General features: G+C 55.6%; 1 protein-coding gene across 1 annotated transcript in view; it reads right to left on the bottom strand.

The window, feature by feature from the left end:
* The window catches only part of PAPPA2 (pappalysin 2), an 88,680-nt gene extending 74,280 nt beyond the window's left edge, over nucleotides 1–14,400 (bottom strand). The window contains exons 1-3 of the mRNA XM_027694535.1: nucleotides 14,334–14,400; nucleotides 13,288–13,902; nucleotides 7,038–8,100 (exon numbers count right to left, since the gene is read on the bottom strand). Coding sequence (XP_027550336.1) covers nucleotides 7,038–8,100; nucleotides 13,288–13,902; nucleotides 14,334–14,400 — 1,745 coding nt within the window. The remainder of the gene's footprint in view (nucleotides 1–7,037; nucleotides 8,101–13,287; nucleotides 13,903–14,333) is intronic.
* Between the last annotated feature and the right edge of the window lie 10,454 nt (nucleotides 14,401–24,854).

Raw genomic sequence — 24,854 nt, 5'->3', positions numbered from 1 at the left:
AAAAGGACACAAGATAATTTATTGGGGAAATTCTGTAACGTAACGATCATACACTGACGGCAAACAAAACAAACGAAGAAAATCCAAGGCTGCCTCTGGTCCCCAGCACAGCCCTTGGGAGGCGACAGTCACAAAGATTCAGCACCCTCATCCTTCCTAAAAACCTCCAAAACAAGTCCTCTGCCCCACACCGTCCCGGCGGGTTTGGGCGATGCTGGACTCATTCCCTCTCGCCCCGTCACCCTCTGCAAAGGGGCAACTTGATTTCCTAAATAACAGTGGTGGCTGGGCCAAGGAAAACTAAAAGCACTGTGTTCACTTAAGGACTCCGGTGGCCGCAGCTCCGCCTGCCAACCCAACATGGATTTAATCATCCCAGAGACCCCACCAGCGCCCGGCCAACGCTGTCCCACCAGACATCCCGGCCAGGGTGGCTGCTGAGCTCCTGCCATTTCGGTTCCTGTGGTCTTGCCAGCCTGGCCAGGGGCTCAGCCAGCGTCCTCCACCCACAGGGTGGGTACAGTGGGATGAGGAGGAGTCCTGGGGAGGGCTGACAAAGAGTGACCCCTCCCAGCCATCGGACACACGCTGTTCCTTCACAATTGCCGTCCCGATACAATCGGCCCCCCTCAAGTGAGCCCCCAAGTCAGTGGTGTTTGCTAGAACAATAGCTCACATCTGGGACAGCTGTTTTCCCCGAAAGCACCCAGGCTGCCTACAGCCACTGGGCAGGGGTCCTGCGCCCTCGCTCACACGCAGATCGTGTTCTCCCTCTCCCGTGGAGATGTGGTCACCCCTGGGGGGACCTGGCAGGTTCCTCCAGGAACACACTGCCAGACAGCTCCATGCTCACAGGAAGGCTTGTGGGGCTGAGCAGAGACACATCCTCCAGCAGAGGCTTGTTGGAAATTAACTCCTGAGCCTTCTACCTTGGCAAGAAAGGGAGTGTGTTACTGTGACTTTATTTCCTATTTTAGCACCCAAAAAAAAAAGCAGGGAAGAAGATTTGGGCACATGAACAAGCTGCTTTGGTTAGAGCTGAAGCCAAAGACTGGGAGGAACCCCTCGGACCTGGCCACCTCTACACTCTTGTGCTCCTCTTCCAGCCCCACTGCTCTGCTCCCTGAGCTAACAGAGCCCTGTCCCCACCAGAAGCCAGTGTGAAATGGAGCCCTCTGCTTCTGAACAGTGTTCCCAACACCTGACATGGTCCCTTGGACAGCAGCACCTTAGTGCTTAGTTCTTTACTCCTAGAAAGAAGTCACTCCCACAGTCCTGCTGGCCTGAGGGAGGGGCTGAGTCAGACTTTAATCTTGCCACGTGTGCCCTTAGACTGAATCTCCATGCTGGAGCCCCCATCACCACCTCCTCTGCCATAGCAACGCAGTGTCTCACCATCCCAAATCCTCCCTCGGGAGCAAAATCCCACTGCTGGGCTTGTGTCACTGGCTCAGCCACCCCGAGGAACATTCATGAGCCTCCAAGTCCCATCATGAGCAAGCAGCTTGATGGACATCCTTCCTATCTGCTATGAGGTCCACCAAGGACATTCCCCCCTGTCTTCGACAATTTTTGAAATCATTTATCCATGGGAAAGCTCAGAGAGTGAGGACTTTCCTACAAGGAAAGAATAAGTTTTCCAGTGAGCCCAAATTCACTCTCATGAAATTTTAAAGCATCCACTAACAAACCATCAGGCTCCAGCAAAAATCCTGTTTACTTCTGCATCCCCCCAGACCCAGCAGATCTGCTAGAGAGGAGAAGCAACAAGCTCAGAAGCCACTGAACCCATCACTGCCACCTTTGGTGCTCCCAAAGCACCCATCTCCTCACCACTTACAAGCCCTGAGTCCAGCACTTGAGGCTTGGTTCTTTGGGAACACCAGGACAATATTTGGGTACAGGCCAACAGAACTCCAAGAGGTGCCAGAGGGAGCTCAGAGGCAGCCAGAGCTCAGGTCCTGAGCAGGGGACCTCCCAGCCCTGCTTTCCTCATGGGAACATCATAGTCTCTTCCCCTCCACACTTGACAGGCAGTAAAAATCACTGCAAACACCTTCTCCATCCATCCTTCAAGTGACCAACCACCACAAGCAGCAGCCACCTGCCACCTCCAGTTGAATCTATGCTCTGCAAATTGTTAGTGACCTCAGGTTGTACCCAAATCTTGTAATTTTAAAATAACATTACACATACCAGCCCTCTTTCACAGTGAGAAAGGTTTCCTGTCGCAAGGGAAAAAGAAAGGGAAGTGAGCAGCTAATTTGAATGTTGTTTTACCATCTGGTTGGGATTGAGGTCTGAGCAGGTCAGCCCCATAAATGCCATCATTGCCCCACCTGCTCTCAATTTGACACCGTTTATGCCCTCAGTTCCATCCACTTTCAGCTGAACATCGGGCTGCTCAAGTGCCAGGGAATAGCTGGGAGTGATTCTTTCATCTTCAGGGGTTGTCCACCAGAGACATTTAGTGAGGTTAATCTGGATCAGCTTTTGAAGACAAGGCTTAAACAGCAGGAGGTTCCCAAGCAGCCTTAACCCAATTAAGCACCCTTCCCTTAGGACTGGAGGCCAGCTAAGCTTGCATTAAAACCCATCAAGTGTCCTGTTAATCAGGTACACTTTAACATCACAGCCGTGGTCATCCCAGCAGAGGCCACCAAGGCTGGAGACACCTCGTCATTTTTCACCTCCTTTTGTCACTTTGGTTATTTCTGCCATTACTTTGGGCAGCGAGATGAAAGGCCCAGCAGCTCAGCCCTTACCCACTCTGCTCTCCAGACTCCCCTCTGGTTTTTCTTTTCACATTAACTGTGTCACACACCAGACTCTCATTGACTAACTGCCCGAGGGGGACCCTCGCTGAGTGTTAATTGCTGTTAATGAGCTGTTGCTGCCTTCCTTCCAAGAAAATTACAGCAGCACTCGGGCTCTGCAAGAAGATGGGAGTCTGCAGAAAATCGAGGCAAATTCTACTCCAGGCCCTGACTTTACACCACCAGAAACTCCTAGAATATGCTTTCAATCAGGATGAGACTGGGTGAAGGATAACAGTCAGCAGCTCTCCTGTTTCCTGTCCCCTCGTTCCTTATGTGGTGGGTCAGGGTGAATGACAAGTCCCTGACTTGCTTCCCATGGGTCCTGTTGGGGTCCCTTGCAGGGATGTCAACACACAGCTCTTCACCTGAGTTCTTGCTCAAGTCTCCCTCCAGCCACAAGTGCACAGTCTCACTGGTGGGTTTTGCACGTGGGTGGTGGCCCAGCTGGCTCGGAGCACAGCAGGACTTGTCTTGTCCCATGTGCTACCAGAGGGGGTGCAGGAAAGACCCGACAAGATGCCTGAATGGCCACTGCCATCATTTCACCATCATCCCCTACCCCAGAGCTGGGGGCAGCTCCTGCCTCAGCCACAGTTGGCTCCATCCCCACCAGAGTTTTTATGGAATCTTAGAATGGTTTGGGTTGGAAAGGACCTTAAAATTCATTTTGTTCCACTCCTGTGCCATGGGAAGGGACACCTTCCACTACTCAAAGCCCCATCCAGTCTGGCCTTGAACACTTCCAGGGATGGGGCAGTCAGAGATTCTCTGGGCAACCTGTGCCAGGGCCTCACCACCCTCACAAGGAAGGATTTCTCCTTAATAGCTAATCTAAACCTGCCCTCCTTCAGCTTAAACCCATTTCCCCTTGTCCTGTCACTACATGGCCTTTTAATTAAAAAAATAATAATAATAATAATAATCTTCTTTCCAAAACTCATTTCTCTCCCCTGCTAAGCATGGGTGAGGGTATATGCCAGCACCAGGTGTGGACCTGGAAGTATTCTGAGATGTCCAACAGTTAAGAAGCACTGGAGCCATTACTGTTCCTCAGGCTTTTCCCTCTGGTTTGCCTCTGTCTAAGCTGCAGCCCAGGGGAAGGGGATTTTAAATGAGGGATGTGTTAGGATGGTAAAAGCTTTTGCATGAGTGCTTAAGGTCATTCAAGTCAAGACAAGGTATTGAGCCCCTTCACAAAAATGGACTCAATCTGTCTACAGTGCTGGCAAGAAATTGCCCGGTGTCTCACTCTGACTTTCTCATTTTGATTATTTTTGGCCATACTGAGAAACACTCAAATCCAAACCACTCTTTGTGAGAGCCTTGAAATGAAATAAAGCAGAGATGATTAAGTTCATGAAAAAAGATCCTAAGATTTTTGCCTTGCCACCTTGATCTGAAAGGAGATGCAGAGAGCACCGTCCGCAGCGGGGGTTCCCTCTCCCCCAGCTCTCCCGAAGCCTCAGCTCCCTCCTGGGCTCTGGCACAGGGATGAAAAAGCAGAGACATCTCGGGGAGCAGCAGCCAGCTCGCTCGCTTGCTTGCTCTCCTCCAGTTACAGACCCGGAGCTGTTGTTCCCATCAAAGCACCTGGCTCCCATTGTGCCGCCTTTCCGCAGTTTGTTAAATTTTATTTCGCGTTATTCCTCCCGTTTTGGCTTCCACCCTAAAAATCCTTCTGCAACTTCGCCAGCTGCCCCGCTCCTCATAAATGTTCATTTAAGTATAATACCTTGCACTCGCTCGGCAGGAGCTCTGCCTGAACAAAACCCCTCAGGCTGAGGTCTCCTGCTCCTGTATCTTGGGATTCATCCTCCAGCTTTGGGGGAACACCACTAACCTGGCCGTGCTCTCGGGCAAGCTCAATTTCAGCTTGGTTTTTCCCAAACCCAGTTTCCCAGTGGTTTTCCCACAAACATATGTATTCTTCCCCAGGAAGAGAATAAGAAGAGTACCCTCAGCAGAGATGAGCCCAGGGAGGGTGGGTGTCCACCAGCGTCACCAGTTTGGACGGTGCTTTGAGCAACCTGGTCTAGCGGGAGGTGTCTCTGCCCATGGTGGGAGGGGTGGAAAAAGATGGTCTTTAGGGTCCCTTCCCACCCAAACCGCTCCATGACTCCTTTATTCTGTGATCTCTGAAGAAGCCGGCCCAAGGCAGCTCAGAAGAGCTCAGTGGCAGCAGGATTCTACTCATGCCCCCACATTTCCCAAATGCCAGGCACTTCAGATTTCGTTTTTTCAGAGCTTAGCCTACAAACAATCAATCTTGTCTTCTGAGCAGACCAATGAGGTCTGCGGAAAGAAAATTGCAAAAGATTTGTTATTTCCCTAGTGTTCCCATTTTCCCATTCCTTTCCCACAGAAGCAAGGTTTTTGTTTTGTTTTGTTTTGTTTTCTTTCCCAACTTTCAGGGGAAAATCCTGACAAATGGAAGCCCTGATTCATACCAGCAAAAATTTGGCCTTTTTTAATTTAAGGTGGAGCCCTTCTTGTCTGAGGATGAAAACATTTCTCTAAATGCACACGGAGGGCAAGGACTGAGCCTTGGTCCTGCCAGAGCCAAGGCCAAGTGGTGTTGGGTGCTGATGGCCACCACGAGGGGAGAGTTGTTGTGCAGCCAGGAGGGTTGTTCATCTCCTCCACGCTCAGGAAAGCAGCTCTGTGCTGGCTCACAGAATGGGAAACAAGAGGACAGGCAGGCACAGAGTGGCAATGGTGGCTGTCACCACAGAGAATTCCAGAGGTGAGAAAACATCTTCTGGGGGTGTTACTCAGGCAGAGACACAATGTGATGCCTCCCTCTGTGGCTGAGATGCATTGGAAGAAAGGATCCCCATCCTCCTCCTATGTTTTCTCAGGCAACTGAAGGATGGGTGAAAAAGGCTCAGGAAGGGAGGAGGGGAAGCCCTGCTCCTCTCTATCACCACCACCCAGAGACACCTGCTCCCCTCCTCCCTCCATGTCCCGCCTGGGAGGAAGCAGAGCGAAGAAGCAGGTTTGGAAAAAAAGGATTTATGGCCGCAGCCTACCTGCTCACACAGCACAGGGAAAAAAAACTGAAGGAGAAAGATCAAAGGTCCCTAAAACCCTCCCTTGCAGCATTTCTCCACGGATGCTGCCATCTGCACCGCACCGCTCCCGCTCCGGTGGGCACCTCCGCCCGGCACCGGGAGCCGGCAGCAGGGAATGAGCAATTTTCTCTGACACCGAGACAGAAACGGCTTTAAACAACAACCGAAAAAACAAAAAAACAACGAAAAGGAAAAGCCATGACTTTTTTTTCCTTTCCCCGTCTCCGGCCAGAAAGTACACTTGGCAGAGCCCCGAGTGCTGGAAGCCATCAGCGGGGCTGTCAGCACTTCAGAGGCTCTGGTGAGGAGGGCAGGTGTGCGCAGGTCACCGACCGCACCGAGGACACTGTCCCCAACACCCCGGGGTCCCCCAGCTTGAGGGGCGGGGGTACCCCTCTCCATCCCGCCCCAGCTGCTGCCTCCAAAGGGCCCTGAGGAGAGCAAGGGTCCCCTAGCACCATGTGTTGATGCTCCATGGGTTTTGTTCCATGTGGATTTTACGAAGTACTTTGCACCTGCAGCACAGAGTAAAGGCACTACTTCCTACTCCGACCAAGGGAATCTCCCTACGGGCATCACTCCCCGGGGCAGGATTTGGGAAGGCTCATGTGCACCCACCCACAGCACCTCACATCTATACCATGACCTCCTTCTCCCCTCTCCAGCACTCGGGGAAAGGTATTTTGAATACAAATTAAGAAATCAGGCTTTAGGCACATCCAGGGAAGCTGGGGAAGGGGCAGCAATCCCCCTGCTGCATCCTGTCTGTGGGATCAGGGTAAGCAGTATCCTTTGCTCGGGGCCACTCTGCCCACCCCGGGGATGCCCACAGTCCCTCTGGCATGTAGCCAGAGGCCGGCAGCCCTGCACTGGGAATCTCCCTGCAGGGGTTTTCCCCATGACCCCTCATTCATTTTAGGGCAGGGGGAAACACTTAATGACAGGGCTTTACAGAGGGGCTGCTACGTCACATTGTAGGATTTGCTTCCTTTGATGACAAGCACACCTATCCCACAGGAAAACACCCCTGAGCCTTCCCACACTGGGAAGCCACTGGTTAGAAGCGACACCCAGGTGCAGAGCGGGTGCTGGGGAGAGGGTTCACCCCATCCCTTGACCTGCCACCCCCCATAAGCCCCACACCTACCGATGGGGCGAGTCAGGGTCGAAGCAGGTCCTGGCCACGTCGGTGGCCCAGGGGTCGCAGCAGTCGCCGTCATCGAAGTCGTCCAGCACGTTGTTGCACTCCATGTGGCAGATGCCGTCGCGGCGCTTCCAGGAGAAGCAGCGGCCGGGCCGCCGGCAGTCCCCGCCGTCGTAGCCGGTGAGGGGGTGCTCGCACTCGGGGTCGCAGCGCTCGTTGCCCACCTTGCTGGGCTCGCAGCCCAGGAGGACGGCGCGGCGGCGCAGGGAGGAGTTGTGCACCTCCAGCAAGCTGAGCTGCCAGGAGATGTTGTAGGGCCGGAAAGCCTCGCTCAGTGCCCGGTGTTGCCGCCTGATCTGCTCCCAGCTGACCGTCGGCCGCCCGCCGTCGTCCTCCGCCAGGTTCACCACCCGGTACCGCACCACCTTCCAGCTCCGCAGCGGCCAGTGCCGGTTGTAGTGGGAGACCAGCTCCACGTTGTCGCAGGCGGTCTGCCCGCACACGGGGGGGCCCAGCGGCCGCAGGACGGGCGGTGGCGGGGACAGCAGCACCCACTGCTGGGGGAAGGCGCCCTCCCGAAAGGGCACCCAGCGTTCCTCCGGGGTGGCGAAGCCCGCGGCCAGAGCCAGCCCTGCCACCCCCTCGGCCACCTCCTCTAGGAAGGGACGCTGGAGGTGGGATTGGGGCAGGGCACCACGCCACAGGGCCAGCCCGGCCAGGTGTCCCCGGAAAGTGCGTGCGGTGCCCCAGGCATCCCCCCCCAGCAGCAGCGTGCGGCAGGAGGACATGAAGGCGCTGTGCAGGGGCCCCTCCTGCCCGCTGGCACGGCCGACCCGCACCCCGTCCACGTAGAGGGCCATCCAGCGCCCGTCATAGCTGGCGGCCAGGTGTGTCCACGCCTCGGGGCGGTAGCGGTGGTAGGAGGTCACCTCGGTGGCGGTGGCCGCCCGGTCCGTGCGGAGGGAGAAGAAGAAGCGGGCGTCCTTCTTCCCACCGAGCTGCAGGGCACGGATGCCCAGTGCCCAGCCCCTGTCGCTGGCCGTGTGCGAGCAGTTGTCGAAGACGCCTGTAGCGGGTCGGGGATAGGGGTGGAGAGAGAGGAGAGCTGGTGAGGACCCGAGAGCATCGCCACTCCTCCCTGGAGCACGAGCTGAGTCCTTGGTGGTGGGTAAATGAAGGTGGGCAGAGGCTGAGCAGTGGGTGCTGCATCAGGGGGACACCACAGCCCCCATTCAAAATCATTTGGATGAGTAGGTGGAGTAGCCAGGAGGGATGGCAGAGCCAGGGAGTCGGGATGGAGAGGGGAGGAAGAGCATGGATGGGACGAGAGGCCGAAGAGCAAGGTGTTTCTGAGCTGCTCTCTGTAGGAGTGCTCTGGCAGGATGGGATTAGAGGCTAAGCTTTTTATCTGCGGGCCAAAGCTTTTAAGAATTAGAGCACAGCAACCCAAAGCAAAACAGCCTCCTCCAGGGACTGCTTCCCCAACAGCTTCCAGGCAGATTTACAGCTCTCCTTTACGCTCCAGTTTCCCTCCCAGTCATGCATCCAGCGCAGGCGGGAGAGGGTCTGAAGGGGATGCACTGCCTGGCAGGTACACTCCTCAGCCCCTGAGGTCACCTGAGCATATAAACCCATCCCCAGAAACAGCTTCAGGCTCAGCCTCTCGCTGTGTGCCCAGGTGTGTTGCAAACCTCTTTTAGGCTGGGCAAGACCTGGAGCTGTGCTGACTTTCCCCCAAACTCAGGCTGCTGAAGAACCTCAGCCAAGAACCAGAGGCTTGCAGGCACTGAGTGCCCTTGGGGATTGGTGGCCGTAAGACACTTAAATACTGGCAAGGGCAAATGGAGCACTCATTGCTTGAAATAAATGCCTCTGGGTTCCTAAACCACCACAGCCAGGATGTTCATGCACATCATTGGCTAAGATGAATGAGCTTGAAGTCACTCTTTGAGCCCCACCAGCAGCATCTTCTGGGAGCCCCCTGCTCTCCCATTCATCACTCCAACAAAGTGTCCCCATGCTGGTGAATCCTGCTTCCATGCCCAGAGACCCTTTTTATACTCCCACTGTGGTATTTCTTATTCTCCATCCTGCTTTTCCTTGCTGCCTGGGTTCTCCAGTCCCTCACTGTACCATTCCCATTGCAGGCACTGCCTGCCCATCTCTGTGGCATCAGGGCATCATGGGCCAAAACAAAGCACTCCTGTCCTGCCCCGCTGTCTCACCTTTCCCAGAGGATGCTCAACACGACACCGAGGGGAAACTGTACCTGCTGCCAGGGTTACAAAGAGGCCAGCAGAGAGAGGCAGAGGTGTAGAGGAGCAGGAGCTCCAGGAGGAGCAGGAGCTCCTGGCTCTCATCCAGGTGATGTGACTGAAGCCAGGTTACCATGACCCCACGTCTCCCCTGCCAGCCCTCATAAACGTGGCCGGCAAAGGTCACGTCAAGCCCCGCTGCACCCCAGGAAGCTGCACCCCTCCCTCCATCCATCACTTTCACTGAGGGCGAGATGGGTGGTGGCCTCTAAACCATCCCACGGTCTCGTAACCACCCCGGGCACGGATCCCTGCCACTGCTCACTACAAAGGCAGCCACGCACAAAGCCTCCGTGGGCGGATGGGCTTTGGCCAACTCTTGTTTTCCTGTGGATTGTGAAAGGGAAGCAGAAAGACCAGGGGAAGCTGAGACAGGGAGGCAAGTAGAGGAGCCTTGCAGGAGTGAGAAGGCAGAGCTGGAGAGTACTTCTGGGCTGGGTGCTGGTTGAAAGGTGCCAAGGCCTGCATGCTCGAAAGCCAACTTTTGGTCCTCACTGGGGTTGGGGAAACAGGGTACCTGTTGGTACCTCTTCTCTTAGGAAAACTCATGCATTTCACCTTGAAATGATTCAGAATGCTTCAAATTTGATTAAACACTGAGGAAAATATGGGACAAACAGTGTCAGGGGTGGAACAGCCTCTGGGGTGAACATGAGCTATCATCCTCCCAAACCAGTGCTGGAGCCAAGCCACACCTGGCAGTGCCTGGTGATTTCAACACTGCCCAAAAGAAATTTCAGTGAGCCTAAAACAAAGTATGAGGACTCCATCAAAGTCCTCAAAGGGACTTCATCCAAGTGATGTAAGTAAGGCCAAAGTCAGCTCTACAACAAGGGTGGAAAGGCAGTAAAGCAGCAGCTGGTGCTTCCTAGACATGGCCGGGGATGGCATCTCCGCTGTTAAAGGAGCGTGAGGCAGAGCAGCACATCCCACAGCTGGGAGCCACAGCAGAATGGTGAAGCAAAAAGGTCCAGCAGCAGGTTCTGACATCCCCTGAGGGCTTCCGTGAGAAATCATCAGGGGAGCAGTTTCAAGACCCCAGAATTTGCCAAGGAGCTTGGTATTTTGTCCTGGGGCAAACCACCAGGACGGGAAAGAGCTGTTTGTAGAAGAGGTGTGAGGTACCTCCTCAGCACCTGTAAATGCAGCTCTGCCTCCTAACCCTCAGGTGGGAAAGGGGAGCTCTAACCTGGTTCGTGCTGTTCACCAGTGCCTTAGGGTGATGACTTTGGGGTTTGAAACAAGAGTTGTTTGCAACAGCACAAAAAAAGTTGAAGAGAAGGATATCTGTCAGGGAATATGTCCCATGGAGAAAAAGCCTATAAAGAGATCAAGTGTGCTGCTTTGTAAGGACCACGCTCCAAGCAGCTTCTCCCACTGGGGCCAGGAGATTTGTGGCACAAGGAACAGCTTTCAGCCATGCTTTGAGACAGATAATGAGGGAAATCATCTGCTAAAGCTCTGGAGGGTCTGACACAGACCAGAAGCAAAAGACAAACATCAGCCTGGCACAAAGGGGAATCCCTTGGGGTTCACCAGAAGCAGAGCAGGTGTGAATGGAGGGAAGACAAAAAAGGTGGGAAAAGAAATGGCATCACATGAGAGGACTCTCTTCTGCTGCCCAAAATGAGAAGGACATGGAAGAAGGACCACTCTCCTTCCCTGACAGTGTCTGTGGCAGGGTGCTGGTGTTATACCCCAGCAGAAATCCCGCCATGCAGGAGGGGCTATGAGGGATGAACAGCCCCATCCAGGGTGGCTCTGAGGCAAAATGTGGCATCTACAGGAAAAAAAACGCCAACCCTGAGCCTTCAATCGAAGCAGCAGCCACACCAGCTGACAGGACAGCTTGCTTTCCATGGTCAGAGCTGCTCAGCCTGGCCTCACTTCCCAAGCACTGATGCTGAGATGTGCTCAGCTCTGCCCTGCTTTCCTCCCGCCTTCCCTCACACACAGACACCTGGAGCATCTCCAGCTCCTCCACAGCATTGGACCACCTCACACTCGGTCCCCTCTCTCCCGACAGAGCAGGAGCAGCAGATCAGAAGCAGACTCACACCTGCCGAAGGGCTGGCAGCTGCTTGCATCACCTGCTCACACGAAATGCCAGCAGCGCTGGCCTGTCCCCCTTGGCCACCGCACCCGGTCCCAGCTGCAGGGAGACGGTGGGAAGCAGAGAGTGACTCAGACAGCCGGAGGTGCCTGGGGCTGACTCAAACCCTGGAGCGAGGAAGCCGGGGGATATTACCCAAGTGAATGCCAGGGCTCACGGGTGGTGCTTTCAACGCTAACAACTGTCCCACCCTCCACAAGGAAATTAAAAGAAAAAAAAAAAGAAAGAATAAAAAATAATAATCATAAAAAATTGGAAACATAAAACCCAACACCTGCAGGCCAGACCTCCAGATGCAAACAGCTGTGCTGCTGATGCGATGGCTGGGAAGTGCATTCTCTGCATCACAAGCTGCTGCCTGCTGGCAGAGAGGCAGCAGGGACCCAGGTGGGAAGGCAGGCAGTGATGTGCACGCTAGGTAGTTTGGTCATTTCCTTGTACACAGCAGCTTTTACTCTCTGCCACCAGCCTCCAGCCCATCCCTCCTACCTCTTCTGCAGCACAGGTGCCATTATCACCCTAATACTGGGGAGATAAATCAGTGAAAGGGGCCAGGCAAAGCAGAGTGAGGTTCGGTGCAGTGATCACAAGCCAAGGTGGAGTTAGCATAGAGAGGGGGATTCCCCAACCAGCCAGCTTGGCTGGGGCAGCACAGAAACACAGCAGCCCCCACTGTGGGGACCTCAGACATCCCGTGGGACCGGTACATCTTGGTGCTGCCATCTGTTCTCAGCCCTTCCCAGCATCCCTGCACTGCCCTGCCGTGCCTGTACCCAGCCACAAACACCCGTCCTGGCACAGCCGCACGGAGCACCAGTGCAGGAGGCGCTCCGTGCCTGTGTGCCAGTCAGGCCCCCCAAAGGATCGTTTAGGTTGGAAAAGGCCTTTAAGATCAAGTCCAACAGTTAGCCCAGCACTGCCAAGCCTGCAACTAAACCATGTCCCTAAGCACCACATCCATACATTTTTTGAACACTTCCAGGGATGGCAATTCCACCACTTCCCTGGGCAGCTTGTTCCAGTGCCTGACAACCCTTTCAGTGAAGAAATTTTTCCTAATATCCAATCTAAACGTCCCCTGGCACAACTTGAAGTAATTTCCTCTTGTCCCATAGCTTGTTACTTGGGAGAAGAGACCGCTCCAACCTCTACAACCTCCTGTCAGGTAGTGGTGGAGAGCGATAAGGTCCCCCCGAGCCTCGTTTTCTCCAGGCTGAACACCCACAGCTCCCTCAGGCGCTCCTCACAGGGCTCGCTCATCACTTGCCTGCTTCTTAGCTTGTGGGGGTGAGGGGGCAATCCCCGGCAGAACGAGCCCCTGGGGCCGCCCCCCGCCCCGCGGAGCCCTCGGGGCCGCCGCCCGGGGGGACCGGGCCGGTCCGTGCGTGCGGCGCGGCTGCCACCGTGCGGCCACCGCCCCGGGACCCGCCGGAGCCCCGCACAGCCCCGGCCTGCCCGGAACCCCGGCAGGGCACACCGGGGGAATGAAGGGGGACCAGGGTGAGCGTGTCACCCAGAGGGACCTTCCAACTCCAGTCGAGGCGAGAGGGAGAAACTAGATGGGAGCTGGGACGGCGGGGCGGGGGGTGGGGGGGGCGGGCTGGGAGGACGGGGCGGGTGGGAACAGAGGGGAGGGGATGGTTTAGGGTTTGGTCTCAAGGGAAGGAGGAATATTCCACGCCCGCGGTGCTGAGGACGCGGGTGTGGGCGCGGGGTGTCACCTGCCGGAGCGGGGAAGGCAGGGAGCCCCGCGTGGGGAGGTTGGAGGAAGAGGGGGGGTGTCGCGGGATTGTCGGGTCCCCCATCCCTCCCTGCCGGGGTTTACCTGCGATGATGGCCGGGTTGCTCTGTCCGCCCTCCGCCTTCACCCAGAGCTCCAGGGTGAACTCCTCCCGCGGGACGGCGGGCAGCGCCTCCGCCCGCGCCGCCAGCTGCTCCCGGCCGCCCGAGAAGTACAGCGCGGGCAGCTCCCGGGGGGAGCCCGGCACCTGCGGCTCCCGCCCGCGCCGCCTCTCCCCCCGGCCCCGGCCGCCCGCCTCGCCCCCCGGCTCGTCTCCGCCTGCCCCGGCTCCCCGCGGTCTCCGGCCCCGCGGGGGAGCAGCGCCGAGCGCGGCGGGACCCTGCGGGTACAGCCCCAGGGGGTGATGCGGGGGCGCGGCGCGGCGGCTCGGAGCCTCCATCCTGCACCCCGGGGCCGCCGGGGGGTCCCCGCGGGCCAGGCTGAGCGCCGCCAGCAGCAGCGCGGCCAGGGGGGCCCCGCCGCGCAGCATCCTCCTTGGGCACGAAGTTTGGGGGGCGGGAGGTGGCGGGCGAGTGGCCTCGGGGGAGATGGGGGCGCTCAGGGGGGCGGCGGGCGGCAGCGCCGGGGCATAGTCCCCCGGCCCCCGCCGCTGCCGCTGCCCCCAACTTTTCCCCGGCACCGCTCTCCTCCCCTCTGCTCCTGCGGGAGGAGGAGGAGGAGGAAGAGGAGGAGGAGGAGGAGAAGGAGGGCGAGAGCACCGCGGCGGGGACCCCCCTTCTGCCTGCAGCCGGGGCTCCCGGGGCACGGCGGACCCTGCGCGGCTCTCGGCGCCGGCCGGCTCTGCCTGCGGGAGCGGGGGATGCGTTTGTCGCCCTTATCTAGAAAGCCCCGAGGCGCTCCGCTCCCCCCCCACCCTAAGGAGGGGTGTGGAGGGGGGGGGCTGCCCTTATTTAAAGATGATTATGTCCAATCTAATAAACCCCGAGCGGAGCATCGCCCTCCCTTCCCTCCGCCCTCCCGGGCGCTGCCCAGGATGCTGGCGGGGAGGGGATGCGGAGGGGACTCAATGCCCGGAGGGCGTTGGGTCCCCTCCGCATCCCCTTCTCCCCGCCGGCGTTTTGGGACAGCACCTGTGCTGTCCCTGCCCGTGTTTTCTCCTGTTGTAGCTCCCACCTCGCCTACATCCTCCATCTCCATCACCTAGAGGGGAAGAAAGGAAGGTGAAAGGAGGGGATGCCCTCCCTCAGCCCTCCCCCAGCCCTCCCCCGGGCGAGGGGAGAGGTGGTCTTGGGCTCAGGGTCCCTCCTCAGGCGGAGATTTTTCTGCTTTTTCTCCCTTTTATTATTTCTTTCCCAAACAATGATCCCATCTGTTTGACACGTGCAGAAAGGTGGGCTGGAGGTGCCTTATCTGAGCAAGCCACATCCAAAAGCCAAAAAAACCCCTCTATGAATGCACCAAGGGAGTGGGCAGCGGTGTGAGAAAGCATCTCCCACCTCCCTGTCAGAGGGGATGGCACCGATGCTGCTGGGGAGACACTTCTCAAAGTACTCGGGTGAGAAAACAAGCCCCCTCTTGTTTCCTCTTGGTTCCCAAGAATCCCTCGCAACATGGGAGACTAGGAAAACTTCAGCAAGGAGATCCAGCGAGAAGAGAACTTTTTTTTATTCTTTCTTTAAATTATTATTGTTTTATATATTATTTTTTTTCTCTCCCAAACACTATCTGTGGCGGTCAGTCTGAAGCAGGGTTGCCAGCGAAAGCTGGGAGGCCCCTTCCAGGGTACAGGCTTTCAAACCAGCGAGGCAGGAGGGAAGGGATTTAAGAACAAACGGCAGGAGCTGGCTGTGTGGGGTTGGGGTCAGGGGTTTTTTTTGTCTTCTCAAGGTGGGAGGGTGATGGGAGGAGGTGGGGGGGCCTGATGCTCTTAGTGGGGGGAGATAGAAAAATAGAGTGCTGGAAAAAGTTGAGGGTTAGGAGGGGTGAGCACAGTGCTCCTCCAGCCCCTCAGGAAGGAGGGAGGTGGGTGTGAGCACCCAGAGAGGTGAGGGCATGGCAGGGCTGGGCTGGGCTGGCGGCGTGTGGAGAGGAAGGGAGGACACGCCGGGAGCGAACAAGGCCAGGCAGAGCAGGGATGGCTCATGCAAAGTTGTTCAAGCAGCTCCCAAGGACATTTGGGGCGTGAACCACATCCAAGCACAACACCAACACCTATCGCTCACGGGGAGGTGGTGAGAAGAGGTCTGCAGCTCTCCTGCCTTCTCCGACTGCACCGGTGCCCATCCAGGGGCAGTGGGGGGATAGAGACAACCTGACTCACAGCTTGGCACTGGCAAGGTGGCCCAGCAAGGGTTGTCCTGGGGCCAACACCAGCAAGAGCTGCTCACAGTGCGTATTCATTCAGGAATGAACCAAGCTCCTGATAGCCCTGTCTACCAGGGCCTGATAAGAGAGGATCCCATGGGATGGCTAATTTTGAATGGTGGTGACCCTATTAAGTGGTTATTAATCATCTTGTCACACAACACCCTGCCCCAGGTACTCCAGAGAAGCAAGGCCACAAGACCCTCAGCAGTGTAGGCAGCCACCCGAGCAGTTCAGCAGCTCTGCCTCCTCAGGGACAGCCTGACTGGGATGAATCCAACATCAGCGCAATAAAACCCTCCAAAAATGCACCCAGGCAAGGACTCTATATATAGGCTCTGGCCTGGGCTAGGCCACTCTCTTGACAAAATGACACCCTCAAACAAGTAGCTCTGATGTCTGCAGGGTTGGGATGCAGCAGGAGCTGCAAAGCCCACCAAGGAACCCACTTTTTGGAGTGAAGATGGGTGACAGCAGCAGAAGGCTCCCTGCCACACGAAGCCCCTGGCTCCCCCTGCTCTACCTGCCCAAGCCTGAATCTGGATTTAGGAACCACTGGAGCAGGCAGCTGAGATCATGAATCATTACCCTGTGCTGGCTCCAGCACACTCTCCATCCCCACCCAGGCAGGTTGCCCTGGCAGCTTCTGCCAAGGTGGCACTTGGAGGAGAGTGGTGAGGGTGAGGAGGGCAGGACCATGAGGGCACCTCACTGGGTTGGCTCAGCATCTGGGGAATCCCAGCACCACTAGGGACTACAGAGTAAATCCTGTAATTTGGGTAGTTTTTCTTTGCTTTCCAAAAAAAAAAAAAAGGCAATTAACTTGCCCTGTGTGATGATTTTGCTGCCTGTGAAGCAAAGACCAGTCCTGTGGTTAAGGCAAGGGATTCCAGGATGGCAAAGCAATGGCAATGAGCCCTCAGCATGTTTTCTGTCTCTCAGGAAAGCAGGGTGGGCATCTGTTAGAGATCCCAGGTCAGATCCAGGCTGTCTTGGCTGAGGAATGCAAGAGCCCTGCATCTTCCAGGGATCCCTACATGCAGCATCTGGGTGGAGATGCTCCTCTCAGGCAGAGTCTAGCTGCAGTTCAAACCTGCTGCTGATGCTCAAGAGCAAGAGAAAGGATGCTGGGTCGGAGGAAGGAGGAGGGCAGAGCGGTGTCAGCGGGTAGGTTTGGCTGGATATTCTTCATCCCTTCCCCCTGTGTTGTCCTTCCTGGCACATCCCTGCTATTTGGACCCTCTGGGCTGTCAGTCCCTGCAGACAGGGCTATTTGGGGTTGAGATTGAATGAGACAGGTTGCCAGTACTGGACAGGAGCAGAGGGCCAGGAGCCTCTGGAAGGAGGCAGAGGGAAGGGGGTGGCCCCATCGAAGTGAGATGTTGAGTGGGGGCTCTGGGGTGACCCCAGCACAGAATTGGGGTTCCCAGTGCCAGGTGAGCCCACACTGGGCAAAGGTGAAGAGCAGCTCTGGGGAGCACTATAGGGGGGTTGGACAAGATGACCTTTAAAGGTCCCTTCCAACCCAAACTATTCTATGATTCCAGGATTTTAGCTGGAGCAGAGCTTTTCCCCACGCCTGTCAAAAGCCATCAACAAAAGCCTTCCTCTCCCTCCACTCCTCCTCGGGAAACCACCAGCGATCTTGACATGGGAATAAAGGCTCTGGGAGAATCCAGCTTTTTTGTTCGTGGCCAGGCAGCCAAATCCCGCAAGCCCGAGACAGCAAGCCTCAGCAATCAAAGCCACGAGCGACAGCCGACCCCGCTCAAGGGCACAGCCCCAGCCCTCCCTCCTCTCCCTCCCCAGCCCTCCTGCTTTTCCCAAGCAGATTAGGAGCCTGTTCAAACGCTCAGGACCCCCGGAGGTCAGAGACGCTGGCCTCCTGCACCAGAGGTTTGCTTGGGAACTCGCTGAGTTTCCTGCTCCTGGTAGGTCTGGAGATAAGCCCTGGTGTGCGGCCGCTGTCGGTGCCAGCGCCAGCAGGAGTCCACAGTTGCACACCGAAAATGCAGCAGCAAAAGCTCCAGAGCCATGGAATCACAGAACCACAGAATGATTTGTGTTGGAAGAGTCCTTAAAGATCGTTTAGTTCCACCCCTCCTGCCATGGGCAGGGACACCTTCCACTAGCCCAGGTTGTTCCAAGCCCCATCCAACCTGGCCTTGAACACTTCCAGGGATGGGGCAGCCACAGCTCTCTGGGCAACCTGTGCCAGGCCTCCCCACCCTCACAGGGAAGAATTTCTTCCTAATACCTAACCTAAACCTATTCTCTTGCAGTTTAAAGCCATCCTCCCTTGTCCTATCACTACATGCCCCTGTCAAAAGCCCTGTCCCTTGTGTGTTTGTGCCTTGCAGTTGAGCACATCTTGTAAGGGGTGAGAGATAATCAGGGAGACCTCCCAGAGGCACTCCCCTGGATTCTCCAAGGCCTAATAGGAAGGCTGAGCTCCCCCCACCCTGAAGCACCCAGTAGGGTTTCCCTGTGCTGCTCAGTCTCACGAGTTTGGTGACAACAGTTTCTCTGCTGCATTCAGCTGTACCAGCCTCCAGAATTCAATGAGCCACGTACACAACCTCAACTCCTCTGGCAGTGGAGACAAGGAAGGAATTTTAAGTAACAGTGAAGAACATCCAGCCAAGGATATGTCTGACCCATCATCCTCACACCTCACAGCTGCCTCCTCGCCTGTGCTCTGAGACACACAGCCTGCAGACAGCAGGTGGCACCCCTAGGGCAGCAGGGATGCAGGGAGCCCATGGAGGAAGCCAAGTAGCCAGGCACTGATCAGGGCTTCAACTGAGATGCTTTGAAGCCGGTTTGGTGCATCACCATCAGATGTGGCAATTTCGGAGCAGCCTTGGATGTCACACTAGAGCCTGGAGCTAGAACAGAGCTGTGCTTTGAATGGTTCTTGCAAGCCTCCAGTATAAACCATTGGCTTCCAGCTGGGAGGTGAGGATGATGCGGGTGCTTATCAGCTCGCTCTGCATAGGGAAGACATTCCATACACAGCAGCCTCCAAGGGTCTTCCTGCATCCCAAAGTTTTGCACTTCACCAAGAACTTGCAGGTGCTAAATTAAGACCATTTAGAGAACAGGGCATGACCTTTGCCAGACGGGGTGCCTCAGATACTGAAAATTATTCCAACTGCTGACAAAAGGCAGGGACTTATCTGCCTTTACGTAATGTAGCTCTTCCAGCAGCCACGGAGGAAAAGCACACATGAAAAAGCAGGAGAGGAAATGGAATCAGCATCTCACTTCCATTCTGCCACTGTCATTTGGGAGTTTCAGCCCCATTAAGTGAGGATTGTTCAAGTGCAGCTCCATATCCCAGCTGGGTGGGAAGCGTATGCCAAGGGAGAGGCATGATGCCACACAGCTCCTGTGTCAGCAGCAGAGGCAGGATCCCAAAGATGGGATGTGAGCTCTGCAGACACCCACAGGAGGGGTATATTGGTACAAACACAGCAGGAACCAGCTCAGGCTTCAAAATCCCACCCCAGCAGAGCCAAGTCTGCTGGCAGGAGCTCCAGGAGAGCACCACACTCACGGCAGCTCCGGCAGTAAATCCAGGTGGAATAATTACACAACCTTGCTGCATTTTCATTGTCCCTGTGCCCACACCAAGATCTGCTTGTTAGTCCTGGTTGGCTGTGCCACTCACACGATAGAATCTCTTCCCTAGTCGAGCACAACTTCCCTTGCAGGAGAGTCAGAGCAATTACTTGTACAAGCAGCCCTCGCCATCTCCCGATAGCCTTCGCTCTGCTCCTGCGTTTTTAGACACTTCCCATGTGTTGCCCGGGCAGAAAAGTCATTTACTAAAGCCAGTCGATAAGACACGGAGCGAACATTTAATCTGCCACAGGTATCTGAAGGACAAGGGGAGGGAGGAAGGGCTCATGCCACCCCAGCGCGCGGCTTTGCACGTGCAAAGCTGAGCAGCTCCTCAAAATTCCCATTTTAAGATCTCTCCATCTGACCCCAGCCAAGGAACAGCTGCAGCAAGAAGAGATGGAGCAGGAGCAAACGAGCACGGTGGCTGGGGGGAGGCAAAGGGGCTATGTCTAGCTTTGCCTGCTCTCTATCCCTGCTCTCAAGGTAAAGCAGGATTTCTGGCACTGTGAATTAGAGGAGCCTCCTGATTGCTGGTCCAAAACTCACTGTCATTGGGACATCCTCTGTCCTGGGGAGAACCTGCTTCGTCATTTGGCAGCGAGCAATAAAGAGAAGCGTGAAAGAGTCAGACTCAGCTCTTAAAAGCTGGCCAGCAGGGTTTTAAGTATTTGGGGTTTGGACAAGTTCATCTCAACAAGGAAACACCTCTGCCCTCCCTATTCATTTTTAGAAGAGACAAATAAAAATAGACTTGCCAGAGGAGAGAGGGCAAAGGAGCCACATGCCAGCTGCCAATGAAGCTCACAGCCTCCAGCTCACAACTGTGCTGTGGACCTGTGCCCCCCAGGCCATTCGTGTCCCACCTTGGGGCAGGTCAGAGCCCTGGTGAAAAGGTGGAAGAAAGGAAGAGCACCCGCACACACATGCTCTTCTCATGCAAGAGGAAGAAGCACTTATCCCAGGCTGGGGAAAAGACCCTTCCTGGTTCTCACTAGACCAAGAAGGAGACCAAGAGATGAACTCTGGCACTATCTGTTATCCAGCAAGTTTCCAGTTGCGTCTTAGTTTGGTTGTTGGACATTGCCCACATGACTCTGTAACCAGGGTGGTTTTGCACCTGCACTGCAGGAGGTGGCGGCAGCCCCAGTTGTGCCCCCCCAGGCCAGTAACATCCTGATACCTGTGAGTTTACACGAGTAACAAGAGCTGGAGGCACCAAGAGCATTGGCTCCCTCCAGGCTTTGCAACCAGAGTGGTATCTCCATTTCCTGTAGGAGTGGCACTGGGGTGTGTCCTGCCACATTGTGCTTTCTGTGCTGGTTCACTGAAGCCCTTGAATCTTTGGTTTCACACCCCTGAGCCCTTAGCGTTCAGTGTCTCTATCAATGGTGTCATGATGATGGTCCACCCCTGTGGCCCGCCTCAAAGCACAGACACATCTTCTGAGGATGTTTGGCACCTTTGCTTCTGAGATGTTTGTGGCGTTTTCTGCCTGATCCTAACCCTGGTGCCACCTCAAATCCATCTCAATCCAGAGCAGTCATCGTGGCTGTTGAGAAGAAGAGGGCAAGGCATGGATATGAAAGCCTTGGTCTGGACAAGTCCTTGCTGGCAAAGGACCTTCCAAATCAGTGCCTTCCTGGGTGCTAAAACCCACTGCAGCTTTGTACCCTGCTCTTGTAGTGTTTATCTCAGCTCAGTCAGACCTAATTAACTGTTTTAAGATTTGTTCCTTGGTCAGGAGGTCCAAGGATGCAGGATTCCCTGGAGCATCGCCCATTGCCTAGTGGGTCTGTGGCTGGGTGCTGATCCCAGCTGGAGCACAGCTCTCCAGCATTACCACAGGACTGTGGAGGAAAGTGCTGCTCCACAGGCTGAAGGCAGCTGGGATGAAGAAAGATAAAGCTAAAGCTTCATTTTACTGGAATATCAGCGTGCTGGCACTCACGTAACCCTCTTAGTTCAAGCTGGTTAGCTGTGCCCAAAACCTCAGGCCAAACTCATCCAGCAAAATCCCTGAGTATACAAGGAGTTGTCTCCATAAGGGGCTATTTGGCAGCATTGGCTGTCCCACGCCAGTTTGAGGGATTAAAACAGAAAGACCCTTTTGCTGGTATAGAAGGTCCCCTGCACTGGCTGTCTTTTTCCTGGGGTTAAACCACGCTGGGGAAAGCGTGCTTTACCACCTGCTGCTGCCCTGGGCTGAGAGGGGATCCTGGCTGGATGGGTTTTTCGGGTCACCCCGTGCCCTCGCAGCACGGATTTCCCCTGCCGGGCTGTCAAAGCACCGCCAGCAACCTGGAGGCGTCCCCACCCCACCCCGAGGGCACGGCGAGCCCCGTGGGAGCTGGTGACACGCTGCGCCGAGGGGACCGTGGGTGCGATGCGGGCAGCGCTCCGGGCACGGCGCCCGCACCCTCCCGCGCCAGCGCGGCGGGACCTGGCACCCACCGCACCCGGCCAAGGCGCTGCGGTTCTTGGTCTCCCCCCAGTGACCAGACCACATATAACAAAGCAGCAGGTCTGGGACTCGTGCTCGGGAGGTTTCCAGCCCCGCGAGCGGAGCTCCTGGCTCCCAGAGCGGGGTGTATGATTACCAGGTAATTACACTAATCATTATTTCCCCGAATCCTCCCCACGAGTGAAAGCCCTCTCGCTGGCGTGCCGGCTTGCGTTGCAATTTTTGGAAGCGAGACCCTCTTTCTTCCATATGCCAGCGCTTGAAATGTATATATTCATTCATTAAGGAGCACCGACACCGCTGTGGCAAATGACCTGTCAACAGATTTACAGCAGGAAGTAAGTCACTGCCTCCGAGCCTGCGCTCTTAATGTAATTAAAGTCCTCTGTTTGGAATTCGTTGTTAATTAATATTCATGCTCTGTTCCCCATCTGCCATTCCCACGTTGCTGGTTCCTTCTGAGATTGATCAGAGGGTTATTAAGGCAACAAGCAGACAGAGAAGGAGGCGGGTGGCTGGTGGGAAGGGGTTGGATCAGCTTTTGGTAAAGGAGTAGGACTGTATCCAGGACCCCAACTGCTCTGGGAGGGAATGGCTTTCATCCTGGCTTTCTCCATTGCCGAGGGGAAATTAAAGGGATGGTGAGAATGATGGATCAAGAGACAGACACCATTGGTTGGCTCCTGAAGTCTCCCAGGGCTTGCTTCAGCACTGAAAGGAAGATGAGGAGCATCTCTGGAGCTGGATGCTGAGGACAAGCTGGTGGTGTGAACTAATTAGCCTAATTGAAATGAGGCTAATTGCTGACCCTTGTGGTTTGGCCTGAGGGAGCAGCCATGGCAGCCCAGCACCATGAACCAGACCTACCAGCAGAGTTATTTGGGGGTGGAGGCTCAGAGGGAGTTTCGGATGAAGCAGTGCTCACCTGGGCATACGTAAGGAGGGCACAGAGTACAGAGTGGTAACAGACACCAACAACTTTCCCCAGCCCAGTGCAGGTCATGAGGGGACATCTGTGAGGACAATGTGGCCAATTTCTTTGGGTGGGCACAGCCTTCGCAGTGACAACACAGCAGATGCTCCAGTTAAAGCAGGTGAGAGCTTGTCCCACACCTGCACAGGCTGGAGGTCTCCTTCCCTCTGATCTGCAGCTGCTGTGGCATTTCCACAAGTGCTCAGCATGGATCCCAACAGGATCAGACACCCATCGGAAGAACCACAACTCCTTTACCAAAAATGCTGAAACCAGGCATGTGCTGTCCACCACTTTGGGTGAGAAAGATGTTCCCACATCAAAGGGTGAGAGCCTGGTGGGTGCCATCCTGCTGAGCTCATGGGCTGCTGTAAATGCAGCGCTCTGCAGCAGGAGGAGGCCAGGCTGGAGAGGTGTCCCCAGTGGTGGCCCTGTATCACTCCACCACCCCATCTCCAGATGCTGGAGTGTGTCCCTCATACCAACCCTGAATCACCCCATCATACCATCCCCAGATGCTGGAGATGCCAGAGCCAAGCATCCTTTGAAATTAAAGGCACTGCATGCACTGCAAAACCCCTTGAAGACCCTTCCAATTCCCAGGATGCAAGCCAGGACAACTAGGGGTCTGTGGTTGGTGCAGACAGGTAGGCAGATGGAAGGTAGGTCTTGCAGTCAGCCTCCCTCAGTAGGAGAACACTCTCCCTTTCCTAGGCAACTCTTATTCCCCAGGAAAAGTGTCACAGGGACATGGTATCTCAGGATGGAGGTTCCCAAGGGACCAGAGGCCTCGAGCAACCCCAGCTCTGTCGCAGGAACACTATGAGTGGGGTTTCCTCAATCAACGAAGCCCATTTCAAATGGCTTTTAGATCCTTAAACACAATCGTGGGGTTTAAATTGGATACACCCCGCTCAGAAAGCTGAGTCCCACTGGCACCTCCTGTTTATACATGAACAATCAAAGTGATTTATTCATCTGCCTAAAGCAGGGTTGCTCTTTGACCATCCATCCATTATCCTTATCTATCTGTCCTGGTTAGGAGCCGAGCAATCCATCTTGCCGAACGCACACCGCCGTGCTCCGGGAGGGCTCTGCCGGAGCAGACGGCGCTAACACAATTCCATTGACGTCAACTGGAGCCGCCCGTCGTCACCCTCCGAGAAAACTGAAGCCCAGGATGGGCAGAGCCAGGTGGGCACTGCAGGGATCTGCGGTTGTAACCAGGACTGGAGCTGCCGCCCAGCCCACCGCGGAACGCACGGACCCTGCGCCACCGGCACCGGTAATCCAGGGAAATTCTTGATTCCCCTGAGTAAGTTGCAAAAAGGGACCAGTGGTGTGGTCCTGGGGCATCATCTTCTCATCTGTGATGAAAAGACCATGTTACTCCTGTGCCACGTGGGTAACCAGCAGTGGCAGCTGCACCCTGAGTCCCTGCTGTCCCTGCCTGGGATGTGTTAGAGGGTCTCAGGGTGTGTCACAGGTGATAGCAGGGTACTGCCCTCCTGCCTCCTGGGAATGAAAGGTTCCACAGCTTGTCAAAAATGCAGCACCATGAGGATGTTTCAACCCCGAAAGCGTCCAAGGCCAGGTTGGACAGGGCTTTGAACAACCTGGTCTAGTGGAAGGTGTCCCTGCCCACGACAGGGTAGTTGGAATGAGATGATCTTTAAGGTCCCTTCCAGCCCAAAACATTCCATGATTCTATGATCTATGACCACCAGAAATTAGCTCAGAAAACATGTTGCCACCTACCTTCTCATCTTTCATAGGGGACAAGCAGTTGTGACAAGCTGAAACCCCTTGTCTGCAGCAGAGAGATGCCCAGCAAGGAAGAGCAGGATCCCACTCTCTGTCCCACTGTTTGTCCCCATCCTGGGCTCTCTGGGGACTGTTCAATCCCACAGCCATAGATGGGAGAGTGATGAGGCTCAGTCATGCAGGAGATGTGGAGGGTTTCCACCCTGCAGAAGACCTGGCTTAGGGAGGATGGCACTGGAGCTGCCTACCATGCAGTGAGCACCTCTTGGTCAGCAAGCTGAGTGACCACTGCTGAAACTGTAACTTAGAAAAACAATCCTACAAGCTTAAATAAGCTGCAAAGGACACCATGTCCCTCTAAGGAAACTGGGAGGGTTTGGCAGCTCCCCATCAAGAAGGTCCTCTCTTGCCAAATTTCACCTTCCAGGTGAAGCACAGGCTGTGACAACTTTCCCAAGGAGG

This window comes from Neopelma chrysocephalum, unplaced genomic scaffold (genome assembly GCF_003984885.1).
Source record: "Neopelma chrysocephalum unplaced genomic scaffold, ASM398488v2 Primary Assembly neopelma1_98, whole genome shotgun sequence".
Classification (NCBI taxonomy): Eukaryota; Metazoa; Chordata; class Aves; order Passeriformes; family Pipridae; genus Neopelma; species Neopelma chrysocephalum.
Note: the sequence above shows the minus strand (reverse complement) of the source record. Positions and strands in the feature narration are given on the sequence as shown.